At 54.5% G+C, this 16,927-nt stretch overlaps 1 protein-coding gene across 4 annotated transcripts in view; it reads left to right on the top strand.

The window, feature by feature from the left end:
* KAZN (kazrin, periplakin interacting protein) overlaps positions 1 to 16,927 on the top strand; it is a 1,230,220-nt gene that overhangs the window by 1,145,586 nt on the left and 67,707 nt on the right. For all 4 annotated transcript variants that reach the window (XM_055385098.2, XM_055385104.2, XM_055385123.2 and 1 more), the window contains 2 exons: positions 155 to 291; positions 9,425 to 9,595. In XM_055385098.2, coding sequence (XP_055241073.1) covers positions 155 to 291; positions 9,425 to 9,595 — 308 coding nt within the window. The remainder of the gene's footprint in view (positions 1 to 154; positions 292 to 9,424; positions 9,596 to 16,927) is intronic.

Genomic DNA, 16,927 nt, shown 5'->3' with positions numbered 1-16,927 from the left:
AGTGGCAGGGGCACATGGAAGGGACATTTCGTCTTTCTGAGCCCTGTTTTCTCACCTGTTACAAAGGTGACGGCGGTGATGCCACTTCTCAGCACTCAGGCATCTGGAGAGGACAGCTGAGGTCTTGGGAACTAACTCTCTCCTTTATCCCCAGCCATGAAAGCTGATCGGAAGCGCTTAAAGGGCGAGAAGACAGACCTGGTGAGCCAGATGCAGCAGCTGTACGCCACACTGGAGAGCCGCGAGGAGCAGCTCCGAGACTTCATCCGCAACTATGAGCAGCACCGCAAGGTCAGCCACCGCCCTGCCCTCCCCTCCCCTCCCGACACACCAGCTCCCACCTCCCCTGCTGGCTGGCCACCTTCACAGGCTCTGCCTCTTGAATCCCCAAACACAGATAGTGAGGCCCTTGATGTGTCCAGCCAGGCCTAGGCACCGAGATAAAACCAGCACAACCCCCGGAGAGGGATCTCCATGTCTCCTGGGCAAACAGGACAGCATGGACTCAGGAGTCCGGGGGGTTCAGATCCCGGCTCCTTGTGTGTGTGCCCTCGCAGGTCTCGCTTGACCTCTTAGAGCCTCAGTTTCCTCTCTGCAGAGTGGTGATTGTGGTGACCTTTCAAAGCTACAATAAGGACTCTATGAGATGATGAATGCCGAGCACTCAGCCTGGTGCCTGGCACATAGTATAGCATCATCAATAAAACGCATAGCTAACATTTACTAACACCATAATAAAAGTGTGAAGAGAGAGGTGGGGAGCCCCAGTGAGACAGCAGGAAGTTCTGCCTATAGGGAGGGAGTCTTGGAAGGCTTCACAGAGGAAGTGACATATGCATTGGGCTCTGTGGGGTGAATAGGAGTTTATGGGTCAGATAACTGAGGAATTTGTTTCACCATGTATCTGTCTGGCATCTGTGGTATGACATGCCAAAGAGGACACCAAAACTTAAAGAAGAGTCAGTCCCCTGGTCAGGCATGGTGGCTCACACCTGTAATCCTAGCACTTTGGGAGACCCAGGTGGGTGGAATGCTTGAGGACAAGAATTCAAGACCAGCCTGGCCAAAAGCCCATCTCTACTAAAAATACAAAAAGTAGCCGGTCATTGTGGTGCACACCTGCAGTGCCAGCTACTCAGGAGGCTGAGGCACGGAATCACTGGAACCCAGGAGGTGGAGGTTGCAGTGAGCCGAGATCGCGCCACTGCACTCCAGCCTCAAGCTGAATGCACTTCCAGCCTCTGTTTTCTGCCCTGCGTAGGCACCTTGGTCACAGCCCTTGTCACAGGGTGTTCAGCTCCAGGCCCCTTTTTTGAACAGTGGGAAGCAGCAGGCCAGGTGAATGAGTCCTTCCCAGATGCTGCCTCTGAGCCGCAGTTCAGAGACCAGAGTGTTCCAGACTGGATTTGAATCTAGATGCTTGGTCCCCCCTACCCACTTTGGTCTTCACCAGTGATTCCTCACTGTCACCTCCCGGGCATGCACATCACTTCCTTTCTATGATGAAAGGAGCCTCGAGAGTTCTCTGGGCCAGGCCACCACAGCCCCTGATGGGGAGGGATCTGGGACTTCTAGCTGCCCTCAGTGCCCTACTCAAGAGCAGGGCCCGGCTCCCCCTACCCTGCCTACCTGTCCCCCGACCCGCCTCTGCCCTGCCTGCTCGGCCCAGCCCTCCCCTGCCCTGCCCACCCAGCTCCCCCCGCCCTTCCCGCCCAGCTCCCCCACCCTGCCCGCCCAGCTCCCCCCGTCCTGCCCGCCCAGCTCCCCCTGCCCTGCCCACCCAGCTCCCCCTGCCCTGCCCACCCAGCTCCCCCCGTCCTGCCCGCCCAGCTCCCCCACCCTGCCCGCCCAGCTCCCCCCGTCCTGCCCGCCCAGCTCCCCCCGTCCTGCCCGCCCAGCTCCCCCCGCCCTGCCCGCCCAGCTCCCCCCATCCTGCCCGCCCAGCTCCCCCCGCCCTGCCCGCCCAGCTCCCCCCGCCCTGCCCGCCCAGCTCCCCCCGCCCTGCCCGCCCAGCTCCCCCCGCCCTGCCCGCCCAGCTCCCTCTGCCTAGCCTGCCCCGCCCGGCTCCCCCTGCCCTGCCTGCTCGGCCCCGCCCTCCCCTGCCCTGCCTGCCCAGCTCCCCCTGCCCTGCCCACCCAGCTCCCCCTCCCCTGCCTGCTTGGCCTGGCTCCCCTTCATATTAGATGAACTGAGCCTCCCCATGCCTGTCACAGGCAAACGGTTTGGCAGGAAGGGGACGACCCAGAAGCAAGGCAGAGGGAGGCAGGGGAGCCCACAGAGGCTGCTTTCTCAGACTCTGGCATGGGGAGCAGCTCATGGGCCTGGGCTGCAGCTCGTGGGCCTGGGGTCCGCTCCTTAGGGTGAGGCTGTCTCAGCAGCATTGCCTTTGGCCACCAGCAAGGAGTCAGAGACCAGGAGCTCAGAGTGACCTCCATGCAGAGGGAGGGGTAGGGGACCCCGCTATCCTGTCTGATGATGCAGGTACACGTGTGTGCTCACAGGCGCGTGCTGTGGGAGTTACGGCATGTACTTCAAGGGCTTACAGGAAGAGTTCTCAGAGCCTCGTGTGTGTCCATTCATTTAACATCCACACGGACACTGTGGGGCATATGGTTATCCTCCCATTTCACAGATGAGCTGATAGACAGAGAGGGGAGATAACTCACCTACGGTCATGCAGCTGGTGATGGCAGGGCAGGGGCTTACAGGGCCTGGGTCCAGAGCTTACGTGCCTTCCCCCTGTGCAGCGCGCCTCTTCCCCCAACCCCATCACCCCCTGGCACTCAGCACAGCATCTTCTGGTCGCCTCTGCTCCCTGCCTCCCCTTCTGTGTCCACCTCTCTCATTTCTCCATTCTCAGCCCAAGGAGCTTGGTCTTTTTTCAGTGGGCAAGGCAGGGAGAGTCTCTGCCTGACCAGCCCCATGCCCAGCAGCAGGGAAACCTGGTTACCTCTTTTTTATTGGGGACAGGACACAGTGGGGCCAGAGAACCAGCCCACAGCCTTCAGTGACATGCTGGCCCTGGGGCAGAAGACAGGCTCCAAGCTGACCTTCTACTTGTCCCCTGAGCCACCAGCTTCCTCCCCTCTGGGACCAGGGTCACGCAGGGATTAAGAGCAGACAGATAGGTTAGCATCTCACCTCTGCACTCGCTATGGGGGTGGCTCAGGCAAACAGCTGACTCTCCCCGGTCTCAGCCTTCACATCTGTAAAGCAGGATGAAGACTGCAACTACTCACAGCCCAGTGCTGTCAGCCCTGAGGTTCCCGGGGCATGGAAAGCAAGGGGGGTAGGGGCATATGCCTGCTACCATTATTATTATCATTATCATTATTATTGCTTTCGGGGATTCGGAGTCAGCCATTTGATCATGAAAATTCCACAGTGGATTTCAAAGCCCCTCTGCCGGCCCCTCACCTGCCACTCCCTGTTGTTGGTCTCACTGGCAAACCCGGAGAAGGAAACAAAGGCCCCGGGTGGGCAGGATTGGAGGTGTGGCTGGTCCCACACAGACCCCAATTGTAGGTCTGGTTTCTGGGAATGGGGTGGAGAGGCAAGAGCTGTGCAGAAAGGAACCCAGACAAGACCTTCTGGGAGGGACAGAGGGTCTCAGAGGACCCAGGAATCAGGAGCTAGAAGAAAGAGCTCCCTGAGAACACATGCCCTGAAGGAGGACAGATCAGGATTTAGAAAAGCAGCCAGTTACGGTGGCTCACACCTGTAATCCCAGCACTCTGAGAAGCCAAGGTGGGAGGATCGCTTGAGCCCAGGAGTTCAAGACCAGCCTGGACAACAGAGTGAGACCTCCATCTCTACAAAACATTTTAAAAATCAGTGGGGCAGGGTGGCACACGCCTGTAGTCTCAGCTACTTGGGAGGCTGAAGCAGGAGGATTGCTTGAGCCAGGGAGGTTGAGGTGGCAGTGAGCCCAGATTGTGCCACTGCACTCCAGCCTGGGCAACAGAATGAGACCTTATCTCAAAAAAAGAAAAGAAAGAAAAAAAAAAGCAAGAGGGTGCTGAGCAGAGTCCAAGAGGATCCAAAAGATGACGCTGTTACCAGGTAATCGTCCTGGCAAGGACTGAGGTGATGGCTGCCTTCAGAGGCCACCTCAGCAGGAGCTGGCATGAACACAGTATTACCTATAGCAAATGTTTACTGTGCACCTACTGTATACAGGCATGAACATGGTATTACCAATACCAGACGTTTGTTGTGCATCTGCTGTGTACAGGCATGAACATGGTATTACCAATAGCAGATGTTTATTGTGCACCTACTGTATACAGGCATGAACATGGTGTTACCAATAGCAGATGTTTATTGTGCAACTACTGTTTAAGGCATGAACATGACAAGTAACAGACATTTATTGTGCACCTACTGTATAAGGCATGACCGTGACAGTACCAATAGCATATGTTTATTTTGCACCTGCTGTATACAGACATGAATGTGCTATTACCAACAGCATTTATTGTGCACCTACTATATACAGACATGAATGTGCTATTACCAACAGCAGACGTTTATTGTGCGCCTACTGTATACAGACATGAATGTGCTATTACCAGTAGCAGATGTTTATTGTGGGTGCACAGGCACTGCCCTCATCTCTTCACATTTGCTACTTTAATAGCAATCCTTCGAGGAGTGATTGTCCCCATTCCCCCCATTTAACAGGTGAAAACTGAGACTTAGGTAAAGTCTCAGGCCCAGGGCCACACGATTATGGAAATGGGTAGAGGCAGGATGCAAACCCAGGAGGTCTAGTCCCAGAGCCCCAGCCCCAGAGCTCATAGGACTGGGCCTGGCCTGGGCCACCCTCCCCACACCACTCAGTGCATGTTCAGAGGAACAAAGGAATGATTCCCACTGTTTGCCGTTTTCAACAACCCAAGGCCGACCACAGAGAGGAGGTCACAGCTGTCCCTATGAACCATGGGTAGAGTGCTGGCTATTTCAGTGGCCAAACTAGCGTTTCATACCAGTGCTTCTCTGTGTCTTTTCATGATATATCAAATTTGTTTTTTAAAATTGTTTGGGCAAAAATGATAAATTTTCATGGGGTACATAGTGATGTTTGGATCCATGGAATGTATAGTTATCAGATCAGAGTAATTAATATATCCATCTCAAAGTGTGACATCCATCTCATATTTGGCAATAAAATTCCCATGGAGAGCACCGTGTCATTTTTTAAGACATAGGTGACTAGGGGCATCCCCCAAGTCTGACCAGCAGCTGAGGTGGGGTTGACGCTACTCAATGGAAGCCTTGTGGCTATGACTGCCGGGGGCAGCTCCCTGTAGCCACAGCTGAGTGCCACTTTTATTGATTGGCTTCATAATGCCTTTCAGATTCATTCAGAAAAATGAAATTTGGAAAACACTCATTTTAAAAAAATTAATACCTTAATACTAAGATATGAATATTAGAAGTGGAGAGAGTCGTGCCTGTAGATCGGTGGAGTAGCAACATTAAAACAATATTTTAGTCATTGTTGGGTCCAGCCCCATTTTACAGGTGGGAAGACTGAGGTCCGCAAGGGTCAAGTGACTGACCCAAGGACACATGTTTAGAGCCAGTTTGGCAAAACTGAAGCCACAAGTCCTGGTTTTATTTCACCTCTTCCAAGATCTTGCAGCTGGTTACCAAAAATGATTTGCATTTTATGTGCATGATAAATGTCCCCCTGGAACAGGATGACTGGAACCCTCAGGTTCCCTCGCCCACGCAACTGTGCCCGCTTAGTCTGCCATGGCCCACCCAACTTCTCCAGCAGACTCCTGTAGGACTCCACTGGAGCAGGCAGCAGGAAGGACCCCAGGCCCTGAGCTACTGGGAGTGGGGGGATGGCACAGGAACAAGGCTGCTGAGAAAGGAGGGGTCTTGGCCTGTCCAGAATGTGGCCCATGGCCCAGCATGGTGGCTCATGCCTGTAATCCTAGCACTTAGGGAGGCTGAGGCAGACAGATCACCTGAGGTCAGGAGTCCAACACCAGCCTGGTCAACATGACGAAAGCCTGCCTCTACTAAAAATACAAAAATTATCTGGATGTGGTATTGTGCGCCTGTAGTCCCAGCTACTCGGGAGGCTGAGGCAGGAGAATTGCTTGGACCCAGGATGCAGAGGATGCAGTCAGCCAAGATCGCACCACTACACTCCAGCTTGGGTGACAGAGCGAGACTCCATCTCAAAAAAGTTAAAAAAAAAAAAAAAGGAAACAGAAACAAACAAACAAAAAACAGAATGTGGCAAAACTGCAACATTTCTGCAAGCTGTGCCAAATGCACTTTCCCTGTCACGTGACTGCAGATGGAAGGGAAACAGGCCACTTTCATCTCACCACTGTCACCTCCCCAGCCAGACTTTTTTTGTTTTTTGTTTTTTTATTTTTTTTGAGATGGAGTTTCGCTCTGTTGCCCAGGCTGGAGTGCAGTGGCATGATCTCCACTCACTGCAACTTCTGCCTCCTGAGTTCAAGCGATTCTCATGCCTCAGCCTCTGGAGTAGCTGAGAATACAAGCGCATGCCACCACACCTGGCGAATTTTTGTATTTTTTTTTTTTTAGTAGAGATGGGGTTTCACCATGTTGGCCAGGCTGGTCTCAAGCTCCTGACCTCAAGTGATCTGCCCTCCTCCACCTCCCAAAGTGCTGGGATTACAGGTATGAGCCACTGCACCCAGCTCCTAGCCAGACCTTCATGCCCCTGCAGCCCCCTCCTCTCCCCTCTGTATTACACTCCCCACATTTTTTTTCTTTTTTTTGTGTGTGTGTGTGTTTTTGAGGTGGAGTTTTGCTCTTATTGCCCGGGTTGGAGTGCAATGGCGGGATCTCGGCTCACTGCAACCTCCACCTCCCAGGTTCAAGCGATTCTCCCGCCTCAGCCTCCCGAGTAGCTGGATTACAGGCATGCACCACCACGCCCAGCTAACTTTGTATTTTTAGTAGAGGCAGGGCTTCTCCATGTTGGTCAGGCTGGTCTCGAACTCTCGACCTCAGGTGATCCATCCACCTCAGCCTCCCAAAGTACTGGGACTACAGGCGTGAGCCACTGTGCCCGGCCACACTCCCCTCTTATGTCCATGTGATCCCCAAGTGCTGGCAGCCCCAAAGAACCTCAGCTCCCAGGCCTGTCATCCAAGGCCCCATGAGGTCTTGGCCAAATCCCACCCTCAGAAATTCCCGCCACCCCCAACCCCCTTCCAGTTCCAGACCTCTCAGGCGTCTCCTTTCAGTTCCTTTCCTGCCTCAGGTACCAGCAGGGATTGAGGCCTCTACCACACTGTCTATGAGCTGGCGAAGTTGTTTTACCTCTCTGAGCCTCAGTTTGCTCATCTGTGAAACAGGGATAATCATAGTCCCTGCCTCAGGGGTGGTTGTGAGATTTAAATAATGCACCTAAAAGCCTTAGCCCTGTACAGAAAGTTCTGTGACAGTTGCTGCTGAGCCCAGCTCTCCTGCTGCCGCGGAATATGACCCCAAGGAGGTGGGAGTCCAAAACTTGAAAGCACCTACAGGCCTTCCCACCCGGCCTAGAGCCCTTGGTCTGTTCGTGAGTAGTAGTGTGAACCAGTGACTGCGATGAGACAAAAATGATCCTGAGGGTCCTAGTGAGGCTTCCTCCTAATTCAGGGACATTTTACAAGCAGCCTCTTGTACACCAGCGGGTTCTCAGGGACAACCCTTACCCCAGTGGTCAGTTTCTACACTGTAGCAGAATTTTTCACTATAAGCTCCACGAGTGCAGGGATTTTTGTCTGGTTTGTACCAGACAAATATCCACAAATATTGGTTGAATAACAGACCAGTATCAGCTTCAAATAAAGAAAACAGGTTAGAGAGGGCCTGGGGCTTCTTTCTTACGTGGGTGGTCAGGGAAGCCTTCTCAGAGGAGGAGACAGTTGAGCAGGGATCTGAGTGAGGCGAGCAGGTGCCTGCTGGGAGCCCAGTCCTGTGCAGAGCTCTCCAGGTGGATTCCCTCATGCAGACCCACACAAACGCCCCAAAGTATATGTGGTGTTATCCCCTGGTTACAGATGGGGAAACTGAGGCAGGGATAACTCACAGCAGTCATTGCAAAGCCAGGATTTGGCCCAGATTCTCCCTCTGTCTCCAGAACCAAGGCCATAGCTACAGCTCTGACAGCCACAGAGAAAAGGCCAAGTTCTCCCTCAGCCTCCCTGTCTCTCACCATCTGGAAGTGAGGCCTTCAGAGACAGGTTTGTCAGACAAGGCAGGATGGTGGCCTCTCTCCACGGTCCCAGGCCACACGGAGACCTTGGATTTGCTTTTGATTTGGTGAATGGGAAGATGGTGGCTGGGTGGATGGGTAGAGCTCCCCGCTGGGACTGTCCTTCTCAAAAGGACGCCTGTTGTTCTGAAACTTTGCTCCGGCCAACAGAGGTCACAGCCTCGATTCAGCTGTCTGTTCCTTCCCTGCTGGCTCTGCTCTGGGGACTGGCACAGCCGGGGCCTGGCCCTTCCCTGGACAATCACAGAAAACAGCTCATGCAGGAGGGCCAGCCTGGGGAGGGGCTGGGGCAAGCGGCTGAGGACTGTGCTGCATTCAGGACACAGCAGCTGTTTCTCTCACAGGCTGTGACCCTGTGGGGTGGTGGCCAGACCTTGTGGCAGTCCAGACAATTGGGGTCGCTGGTGCCTCCTTACTGTTGACCCTGTTTCCCTGTGATGAACACAATTTACCAAACAGAACAAAGCCCCAGAACAACTATTGCACCCTAACTTCTGTCAGACTGTGTTAAGTATTTCCCACACGTGAAGTCATTCAATCTTTAGAATTCTTTGAAACAAGTAGGATTGACTCCTGCCCCATTTTACATAAGGGGAACCCAGACTTGATGAGGTAGAATGACTTCCCCAAAGCAGTCATTTGCCAACTTACTCATTCATGCAGCAAAAAAAGGATTTAATGAGTGTCTACTGGGTTCGTCTCTGTTCCAGTCTTCCAGCTAGTTTGTGGCAGAGCTGGAGTTCGTGCCCACGGCTTTCTCACCACAGAGCCAGAGCTCCTGGCCACATGTCATGGGGCCTCCCCACTTCTTTTTTTTTTTTTTTTTTTTTTTTTTTTGAGACAGAGTCTCGCTCTGTCGCCCAGGCTGGAGTGCAGTGGTGCGATCTCGGCTCACTGCAAGCTCCGCCTCCCAGGTTCTGCCATTCTCCTGCCTCAGCCTCCCGAGTAGCTGGGACTACAGGCGCCCGCCACCATGCCTGGCTAATTTTTTTGTGTTTTTAGTAGAGACGGGGTTTCACCATGTTAGCCAGGATGGTCTCAATCTCCTGACCTCGTGACCCCACTTCTTTTTCCATCTAGGAGTTAGGCCCCCTCTAGGCATCCCTGGGCCAGGAGGAGCCTGGCTGTAACACCCACGGTGCTCTTTCCCTCTCCCACCCACAGGAGAGCGAGGATGCGGTCAAAGCGCTGGCCAAGGAGAAGGACCTGCTGGAGCGTGAGAAGTGGGAGCTGCGGCGCCAAGCCAAGGAGGCCACAGACCACGCCACGGCACTGCGCTCCCAGCTGGACCTCAAGGACAACCGGATGAAGGAGCTGGAGGCCGAGCTGGCCATGGTGAGAACCCTCCCCACCCAGGTGGGCCTGGCATCTGCTAGCAGTGCCGTGCTGGGAGCCGGGACGTCTGGCATTGACTCACATCGGAGACCTAGGGTGGGGTAGGTGGGGCAGAGCAGAACACAAGCAGGGGGCAGGGCCCGCCGCGGGAGGGGGCTTTCTGCAATGCATCATAAGTTTCCCTCCAAGACCATGCCCCCAGAGACTGGGCCAGCCTTTTATCCACCTGCCTTGGGCCCAGGGAGTGTGGAGACGCTGGGAAACCGCTCACTCTTCCACACACCCCAGCCTACTATTAGGAAAAAAAGCCCTAGTGCAGTGGCTCATGCCTGTAATCCCAGCAGTTTAGGAGGCCAGGGCAGGTGGATCGTATTTGAGCCCAGCAGCTTGAGACCAGCCTGGGCAACATGGCAAAACCCTATCTCTACCAAAAAATTAGCCAGGCCTGGTACATGGCTGTAGTCCCAACTAGACCGGTGGCTGAGGCAAAAGGATTGCCTGAGCCCTGGAGGTGAGGCTGCAGTGAGCCACTGCACCCCAGCCTGGGCGACAGTGAGACCCTGTCTCAAACAAAAAAAAAAAAGGAAAGGAAAAAAAATTTTTTTTGTTTAAAATATACATATTTGCTTAGGAAAATATTTGGAAGGAAATACATGGAAATATTAACGTTCATTCTCTCAGAGTGGTAGCAACTTTTATTTATTTCTTTGTTTGTTTATTGGCCTCTTTTCAAATGTCTTTGCAGCAAAAATGTCTTACTTGGGTCATTAAGGAAACAAATAATTTTTTCCTAACCCAAACCAAACCCTCAAAATACTTCCAGACACTTTGTTTTCCCAGGAGATGCGTACCCTTTGCGTGTGGGGACAGAGGGTCCGGGTCGGGAGAGAGGGCGCTGGAGGTCTGTTCTGCCTGCTCCTGTGTTACCTTGGGCTGCCCACTCAACTGTTCTGGGCTTCAGTGCCCTTTACTTGTTACTGGGCTGGGAGTGGAGTCTTAATCCCACCCTACGTTCCCCACAGGGTGGCTGGGCAGATCCAGGGAGCTTGTGGCTAGAGTAGGGGAAGAGGGAGGACGTAAGTCTTAGAGGATTTGTCGTCCTGCAGAGTGCTGATGCCAGCTAACGGTGTGGTTACAGCCATGTGATCTGGGTTCGAATCCAGCCCCAGGTGCTTCCCAGCTGTGTGACTTTGGGCAGGAGCCTTCACCTCTCTGGACTCCATATCCATCAACTCAAAACAGAGATAATGGCATATGTAGTTGACCCTTAAACAACGCAGGGCTTAGGGGTGCCGATCCCCTGTGCAGCTAAATCCATGTATAACTTTTGACTCCCCTAGAAGGTAACTTCTAGTAGCCCACTGTTGACCAGAAGCCTTACTAAGAACAGTCAGCAAGCACATCTTTTGTGTGTTAACTGTGTCGTGTACTGTATTTGTATTAGTTCATTCCTACACTGCTATAAAGAAATAGCTGAGACTGGGTAATTTATAAAGGAAAGAGGTTTAATTGACTCACAGTTCCGAATGGCTGGGGACGCCTCAGAAACTCATAATCATGGCGGAAGGCAAAGGAGAAACAAGGCACCTTCTTTACAAGATGGCAGGAGGGAGAATGAATGCAGGAGGAACTACCGCACGCTTATGAACCATCAGATCTCGTTAGCATTCTATCACTATCACGAGAACAGCATAGGGGAAACCAGTGCCATTATCCACTTACCTCCACCTGGTCCTTCCCTTGACACGTGGGGATTACAATTCGAGATGAGATTTGGCTGGGGACCCAGAGCCAACCATATCAGTATTCTTTGAATAAAGTAAGCTAGAGCAAAGAAAATGTTATTAAGAGAATCAGGCCGGACGTGGTGGCTCACGCCTGTAATCGCAGCACTGTGGGAGACCGAGGAGGGTGGATCACCTGAGGTCAGGAGTTCGAGACCAGTCTGGCTAACATGGTGAAACCTTGTCTCTACTAAAAATACAAAAATTAGCCAGACGTGGCGGTGGGGGCCTGTAATCCCAGTTACTCGGGAGGCTGAGACAGGAGAATCGTTTGAACCCGGGAGACGGAGGTTGCAGTGAGCCAAGGTCAAGCCGCTGCACTCCAGCCTGGGCAACAGAGCAAGACTCCGTCTCAAAAAAAAAAAAAAAAAAAGAGACTCATAAGGAAGAGAAAATATATTTGCTATTCATTAAGTGGAAGAAGAGGATCATCATCAAGGTCTTCATCCTCGTCGTCTTCACGCTGAGTGGCTGAGGAGGAGGAGGGAGAGGAAGGATTGGCTTTGCTGTCTCAGGGGTGACGGAGGTGGAAGAAAATCCGCCGATAACCGGACCCATGCACCCATGCAGTTCAAACCCACGTTGTTCAAGAGTTGACTGTGCTTTGTAGGGCTCTTGTGAGGATTTCCAAGAAATAAAGCAGGAGAAGCATTTGGCACCGGGCCTGGATCCCTGGACGTGGTAAAACCACGGCAGGATGGTTTACTAAGGACCAGGCCCCAGGACAGGCCGGGGCGGGATCCCTGGGCCTAGCCTAGGTCTCCTTGTCCAATGCTGACCCCTAGTGGTGAGAACTGCTGGGCAGGGAAAAGCTGCGGCTGCAGGGACTTCTGGGGTCCAGGGTGTTGCCACCAGTGGGGCTGATAATACTGGAGGCCCTGCTGCTACGTGCAGCCCAGAAAGAAACCTTTGAACTTGCAGGCCAGGAAAAGGCCCCTGTTCTCCCAGGTCTTTCTCATGCCTTGTGGACAGACAGATATGTCTTCCTTCCTTGGAGTCCTGGCCTTAGGCATCCGAGGACTCCCTGGGTCTTTCTGGCCTAGAAACCAGCTCACCCTGGCTTCCACTCCCACTGTGTCTGGACACTCAGCCTGTTTCCGCTCTGGCCAAGAAAACTCAGCTTCTGGCCTCCTTCTGGCAGGCATCAGATGCATCTGCCCGTGTGAATGTTGGCAACTCAGGTTGATTGGTTTATGTTCATGTTAACAGCACAGGCAGTGTCTACCCAGGGCTTGGAGGCAGAGAGAAGGGGCTTCACGAGGAGCTGTGATGACCCCAGTCTTGTTGGGGTGTCCACCTGACTGCAGGTTCCCTCCATTGCCCGCCATGCCTAAAGTTTCACCGCCAGGCTGTGTTGCCTGCAGGCCCAGCTCCCCCACTGCACAGCTGACCCTTCCTCGGGGGGTGCCTGAAGTCCTGGGTTGCAAGCAACAGAAAGCAGCTCTGCTCTGCCAGTGGAAGCACAGAGGGTGGGTTGGAAGGAAGTCAGGGTCCACACGTGCAGTGGGGAGGTGGAGGGCGCAGCTTAGCAATGGCAGAAGCCACGGCAGAAGCCACAGCAGCTGCAGGCTGGGCATGGTGTCTCGTGCCTGTAATCTTTTGGCTTTGGGAGGCCAAAGCGGGCAGATGACTTGAGGTCAGGAGTTTGAGACCACCCTGGCCAACATGGAGAAACCCTGATTCAACTGAAAATACAAAAATTAGCTGGACGTGGTGGCACGCACCTGTAATCCCAGCTCCTCGGGAGGCTGAGGCAGGACAATCGCTTGAACCCAGAAGGCAGAGGTTGCAGTGAGCCAAAATCGCACCACTGCACTCCAGCCTGGGCAACAGAGCGAAACCCCATCTCAAAAAAAAAAGAAGCCCCCCAGGTGCGGAGGTGGGGAGCCAGGCCCGGGGGGATGGTGCACTCAGCAGCCCCTGCAGCTGGGGGACGAACATGTCTCTTTTGTCTTCTGATGAAATCTTACCTCTGAGGTCCATGCAGTGTGCCCTGTGGCCCATCTTGGGCCACTTACTTGCCCCTTACCCAGGGGTCCTGGCTGTAGCCGCTGGTGCTGGGCAGTTTCCTAAGTGACCCTGAGGTGCTGCCACAGAGGTGGCAAAGCTCACACCTGCCAGTGACACTGAGGCCACTGGGAAAGCAGGTATTGGGGAAAGAGCCCAGGCTGGTGCCGAGTGAGGGGTGAGCAGCCCGTCAGGATCCAGGCATCATCCCTCGCCCCGTGTCCTGAGGAGCCAACTCTGGGCCGCCCCACACACCCTCTTCGCTGCTTCACTTGGGGAAAAGCCAAAAAGACATTTGCTTCTGCAGACATTTCCCAAGAAGCAAAGCCCTCTATTGGCATTTAGCAATGAAGGTGGGCACCCTGAGGCCTGCCCAGCCATCCACCCTTGCTGGGGGCATTTCCTGTTAAATCCTGATTGAACCAGGCATTACCACCCACACAGCAACTTCTCTGTAACCACACTGGCCCCATGGGACCGCATGTGTGTGTATGTGTGTGTGTGTGTGTGTATGTGTAAAATATTGTTTATCAACTTAGAATGTCAAGGCCCGAGCCCACATGAGCCTACCATTGCCCCCGCAGGAGCCTCCCCTCCATGGCCAGAGCCAGCATTGATCCTCGGTCGTTGGTCCTTGGTTATTGGTCCTTGGTCGTTGGTCCCGGGTCGCTGGTCCCGGGTCGCTGGTCCCTGGTCGCTGGTCCCGGGTCGCTGGTCCCGGGTCGTTGGTCCCGGGTCGTTGTTGGTCCCGGGTCGTTGGTCCCGGGTCGTTGTTGGTCCCGGGTCGTTGGTCCCGGGTCGTTGTTGGTCCCGGGTTGTTGGTCCCGGGTCGTTGTTGGTCCCGGGTCGTTGTTGGTCCCGGGTCGTTGGTCCTGGGTCGTTGGTCCCGGGTCGTTGTTGGTCCCGGGTCGTTGTTGGTCCCGGGTCGTTGGTCCCGGGTCGTTGTTGGTCCCGGGTCGTTGGTCCCGGGTCGTTGTTGGTCCCGGGTCGTTGGTCCCGGGTCGTTGGTCCCGGGTCGTTGGTCCTTGGTCGTTGGTCCCGGGTCGTTGGTCCCGGGTCGTTGGTCCTTGGTCGTTGGTCCTTGGTTGTTGGTCCCGGGTCGTTGGTCCCGGGTCGTTGTTGGTCCCGGGTCGTTGGTCCCGGGTCGTTGGTCCCGGGTCGTTGGTCCTTGGTCGTTGGTCCCGGGTCGTTGGTCCCGGGTCGTTGTTGGTCCCGGGTCGTTGGTCCCGGGTCGCTGGTCCCGGGTCGCTGGTCCCGGGTCGTTGTTGGTCCCGGGTCGTTGGTCCCGGGTCGTTGTTGGTCCCGGGTCGTTGGTCCCGGGTCGTTGTTGGTCCTGGGTCGTTGTTGGTCCTGAGTCGTTGGTCCTGGGTCGTTGTTGGTCCTGGGTCGCTGGTCCTGGGTCGCTGGTCCTGGGTCACTGGTCGTGGGTCGTTGGTCCTGGGTCGCTGGTCCTGGGTCGCTGGTCCTGGGTCGTTGTTGGTCCTGGGTCGTTGGTCCTGGGTCGCTGGTCCTGGGTCGCTGGTCATCCGTTCAGTGGTTTTTAGCATGTTGACAACATTGTGCAGCCACCACTGCTGTCTAATTCCAGAACAGTTGCATCTCCCCAAAAAGCACCCTGTCTTCATGCGCAGTCACTCCAGTGAGGTCTGTATTCTTACGGTTTCGGAGCTGGAGATCAGGCGATCCTGTACTCCACGGGGTGACGGCTTTGCTGGGGAGGCTTTTGACGGGAGTCCAGCCATGGCCTGAAGGAGGCAGCTCCCTTACCAGCCTTCCCTCAGTCCACAGGCCTTTCCCACCAGCCTCCCTAGTCACATGTGGGGCTGGGAGACAGGGCTGCCTGCTCCTGAGACCATGGGCATCCCCTACACACTGGCCCTGTCCCCGGGAGCCCAGCTCACACGGACCTCGCTGCCGACGAGCGCGGCTTCTCCAGCACAGGAAATGCTCTTCAGTTTACGGTGCTCTCTGTAAACAAGGGCACCATAGACGTTTGGGGCCACATAACAGTGGTGGGGCTGCCCTGTGCTCTGTAGGGTGTGTGGCAGCTTCCCTGGCCTCCACCCACCAGATGCCAGCAGCACCCCCCCCCCACCCCAGCCCCCCAGTGTCACAGCGGTAGACTCCAGACATGGCCAGATGTCCCCTGGAGTGCAGAATCACCCCAGACTGGAAGCACCCCTCCATCAAGTAGGACATTTTGCAAGAATCAGACGTTCCTATCTGTCTGGGCCTGGGCTGTTTGAGTCTAGCAGAGTCCCAGTTTGAGTCTTGTTATTTTATGTCTGTGTGACCCTTGACAAGGGACTTAACCTTTCTGAGCCTCAGTTTCCTCCTGCATCAAATCAGAACTATAGGCCAGGTGTGGTGGCACACACCTGTAATCCCAGCACTTTGGGGAGGCTGAGGCAGGTGGATCACCTGAGGTCAGGAGTTCAAGACTAGGTTGGCCAACATGGTGAAACCCGTCTCTACTAAAAATACAAAAATTAGCCAGGCATGATGGCGGGCGCCTGTAATCCCAGCTACTCTGGAGGCTGAGGCAGGAGAATTGCTTGAACCCAGGAGGGTTGCAGTGAGCTGAGATCACACCATTGCACTCCAGCCTGGATGACAGAGTGAGACTCCATCAGAATAGAGTAGAGTAGAGTAGAATAGAGTACAGTAGAGTAGAGTAGAGTAGAGTAGAGTAGAGTAGAGTAGTCTCCATCTCAATAGAAGAACAGAATAGAATAGAATAGAATAGAATAGAATAGAATAGAATAGAATAGAATAGAATAGAACCTTCCCCCTAGAGTGACAGTGCAGGGAAATGAGGCAGTGGGTGAATCAGGCAGGCACGCCGCAGAACTCGGTCAGCGTTCACAGCTCTGTGCTGAGGTTGCTCTAGAGCCACCCTGTCCTCAGACCCCACTGGGGAGGAAGAAGCATGGATTCTCTTGCCTGTTCCACTCATCAGTATTTGACCTCGCACATGTCACCTTTAACCTTTTCCTGCCTCAGTTTCCTCATCTGTAAAAACGACAGCCACCACAGGCCCAGAGGAGAGGCAGGGACTGTGAGGGATGAGCGGGCGGAGAAGCAGGAGCGTTTGGCCAAGCCTCAGGTTTATTTTTAATGGCCACGCTCTGAGTCTATGTCCCTTGTGCCCGTTCTCAGCTGCAACGAAAGCAGTCTGCCCCGAATGTGCCACCTCCAGGCCCCTGGCCACCGCCTTCTTGGACCATTTGGACCAGCCCTTGCCAAGCCAGTTCCTAGGCTGGGTCTGAACCCGGAGTGGTGGGGGGCCTGCCGCCCTGCATGAGGGCAGGGTCTGCCCAATCCCGAGCCCACCTGAGCCACGCCTGTCTTTGCCCCCACAGGAGCCTCCCCTCCACATCCAGAGCCTGCATTGGTCCTTGGTCTTTGGTTATTGGTCATTGGTCCTTGGTGTTGTGACCCATATTTGCCTCATCAGCTCACACCGGTGCCTCCCTGCTGGAACTGCTCCCACCCGTACCTCTGAGATCTGTGAAAGAGGGTCCCAGCCGGCTTCCCCCCA

Source organism: Gorilla gorilla, chromosome 1 (assembly GCF_029281585.2).
Source record: "Gorilla gorilla gorilla isolate KB3781 chromosome 1, NHGRI_mGorGor1-v2.1_pri, whole genome shotgun sequence".
In the NCBI taxonomy this organism is placed as follows: domain Eukaryota; kingdom Metazoa; phylum Chordata; class Mammalia; order Primates; family Hominidae; genus Gorilla; species Gorilla gorilla.
This window is presented reverse-complemented; position numbering and strand designations above follow the sequence as displayed.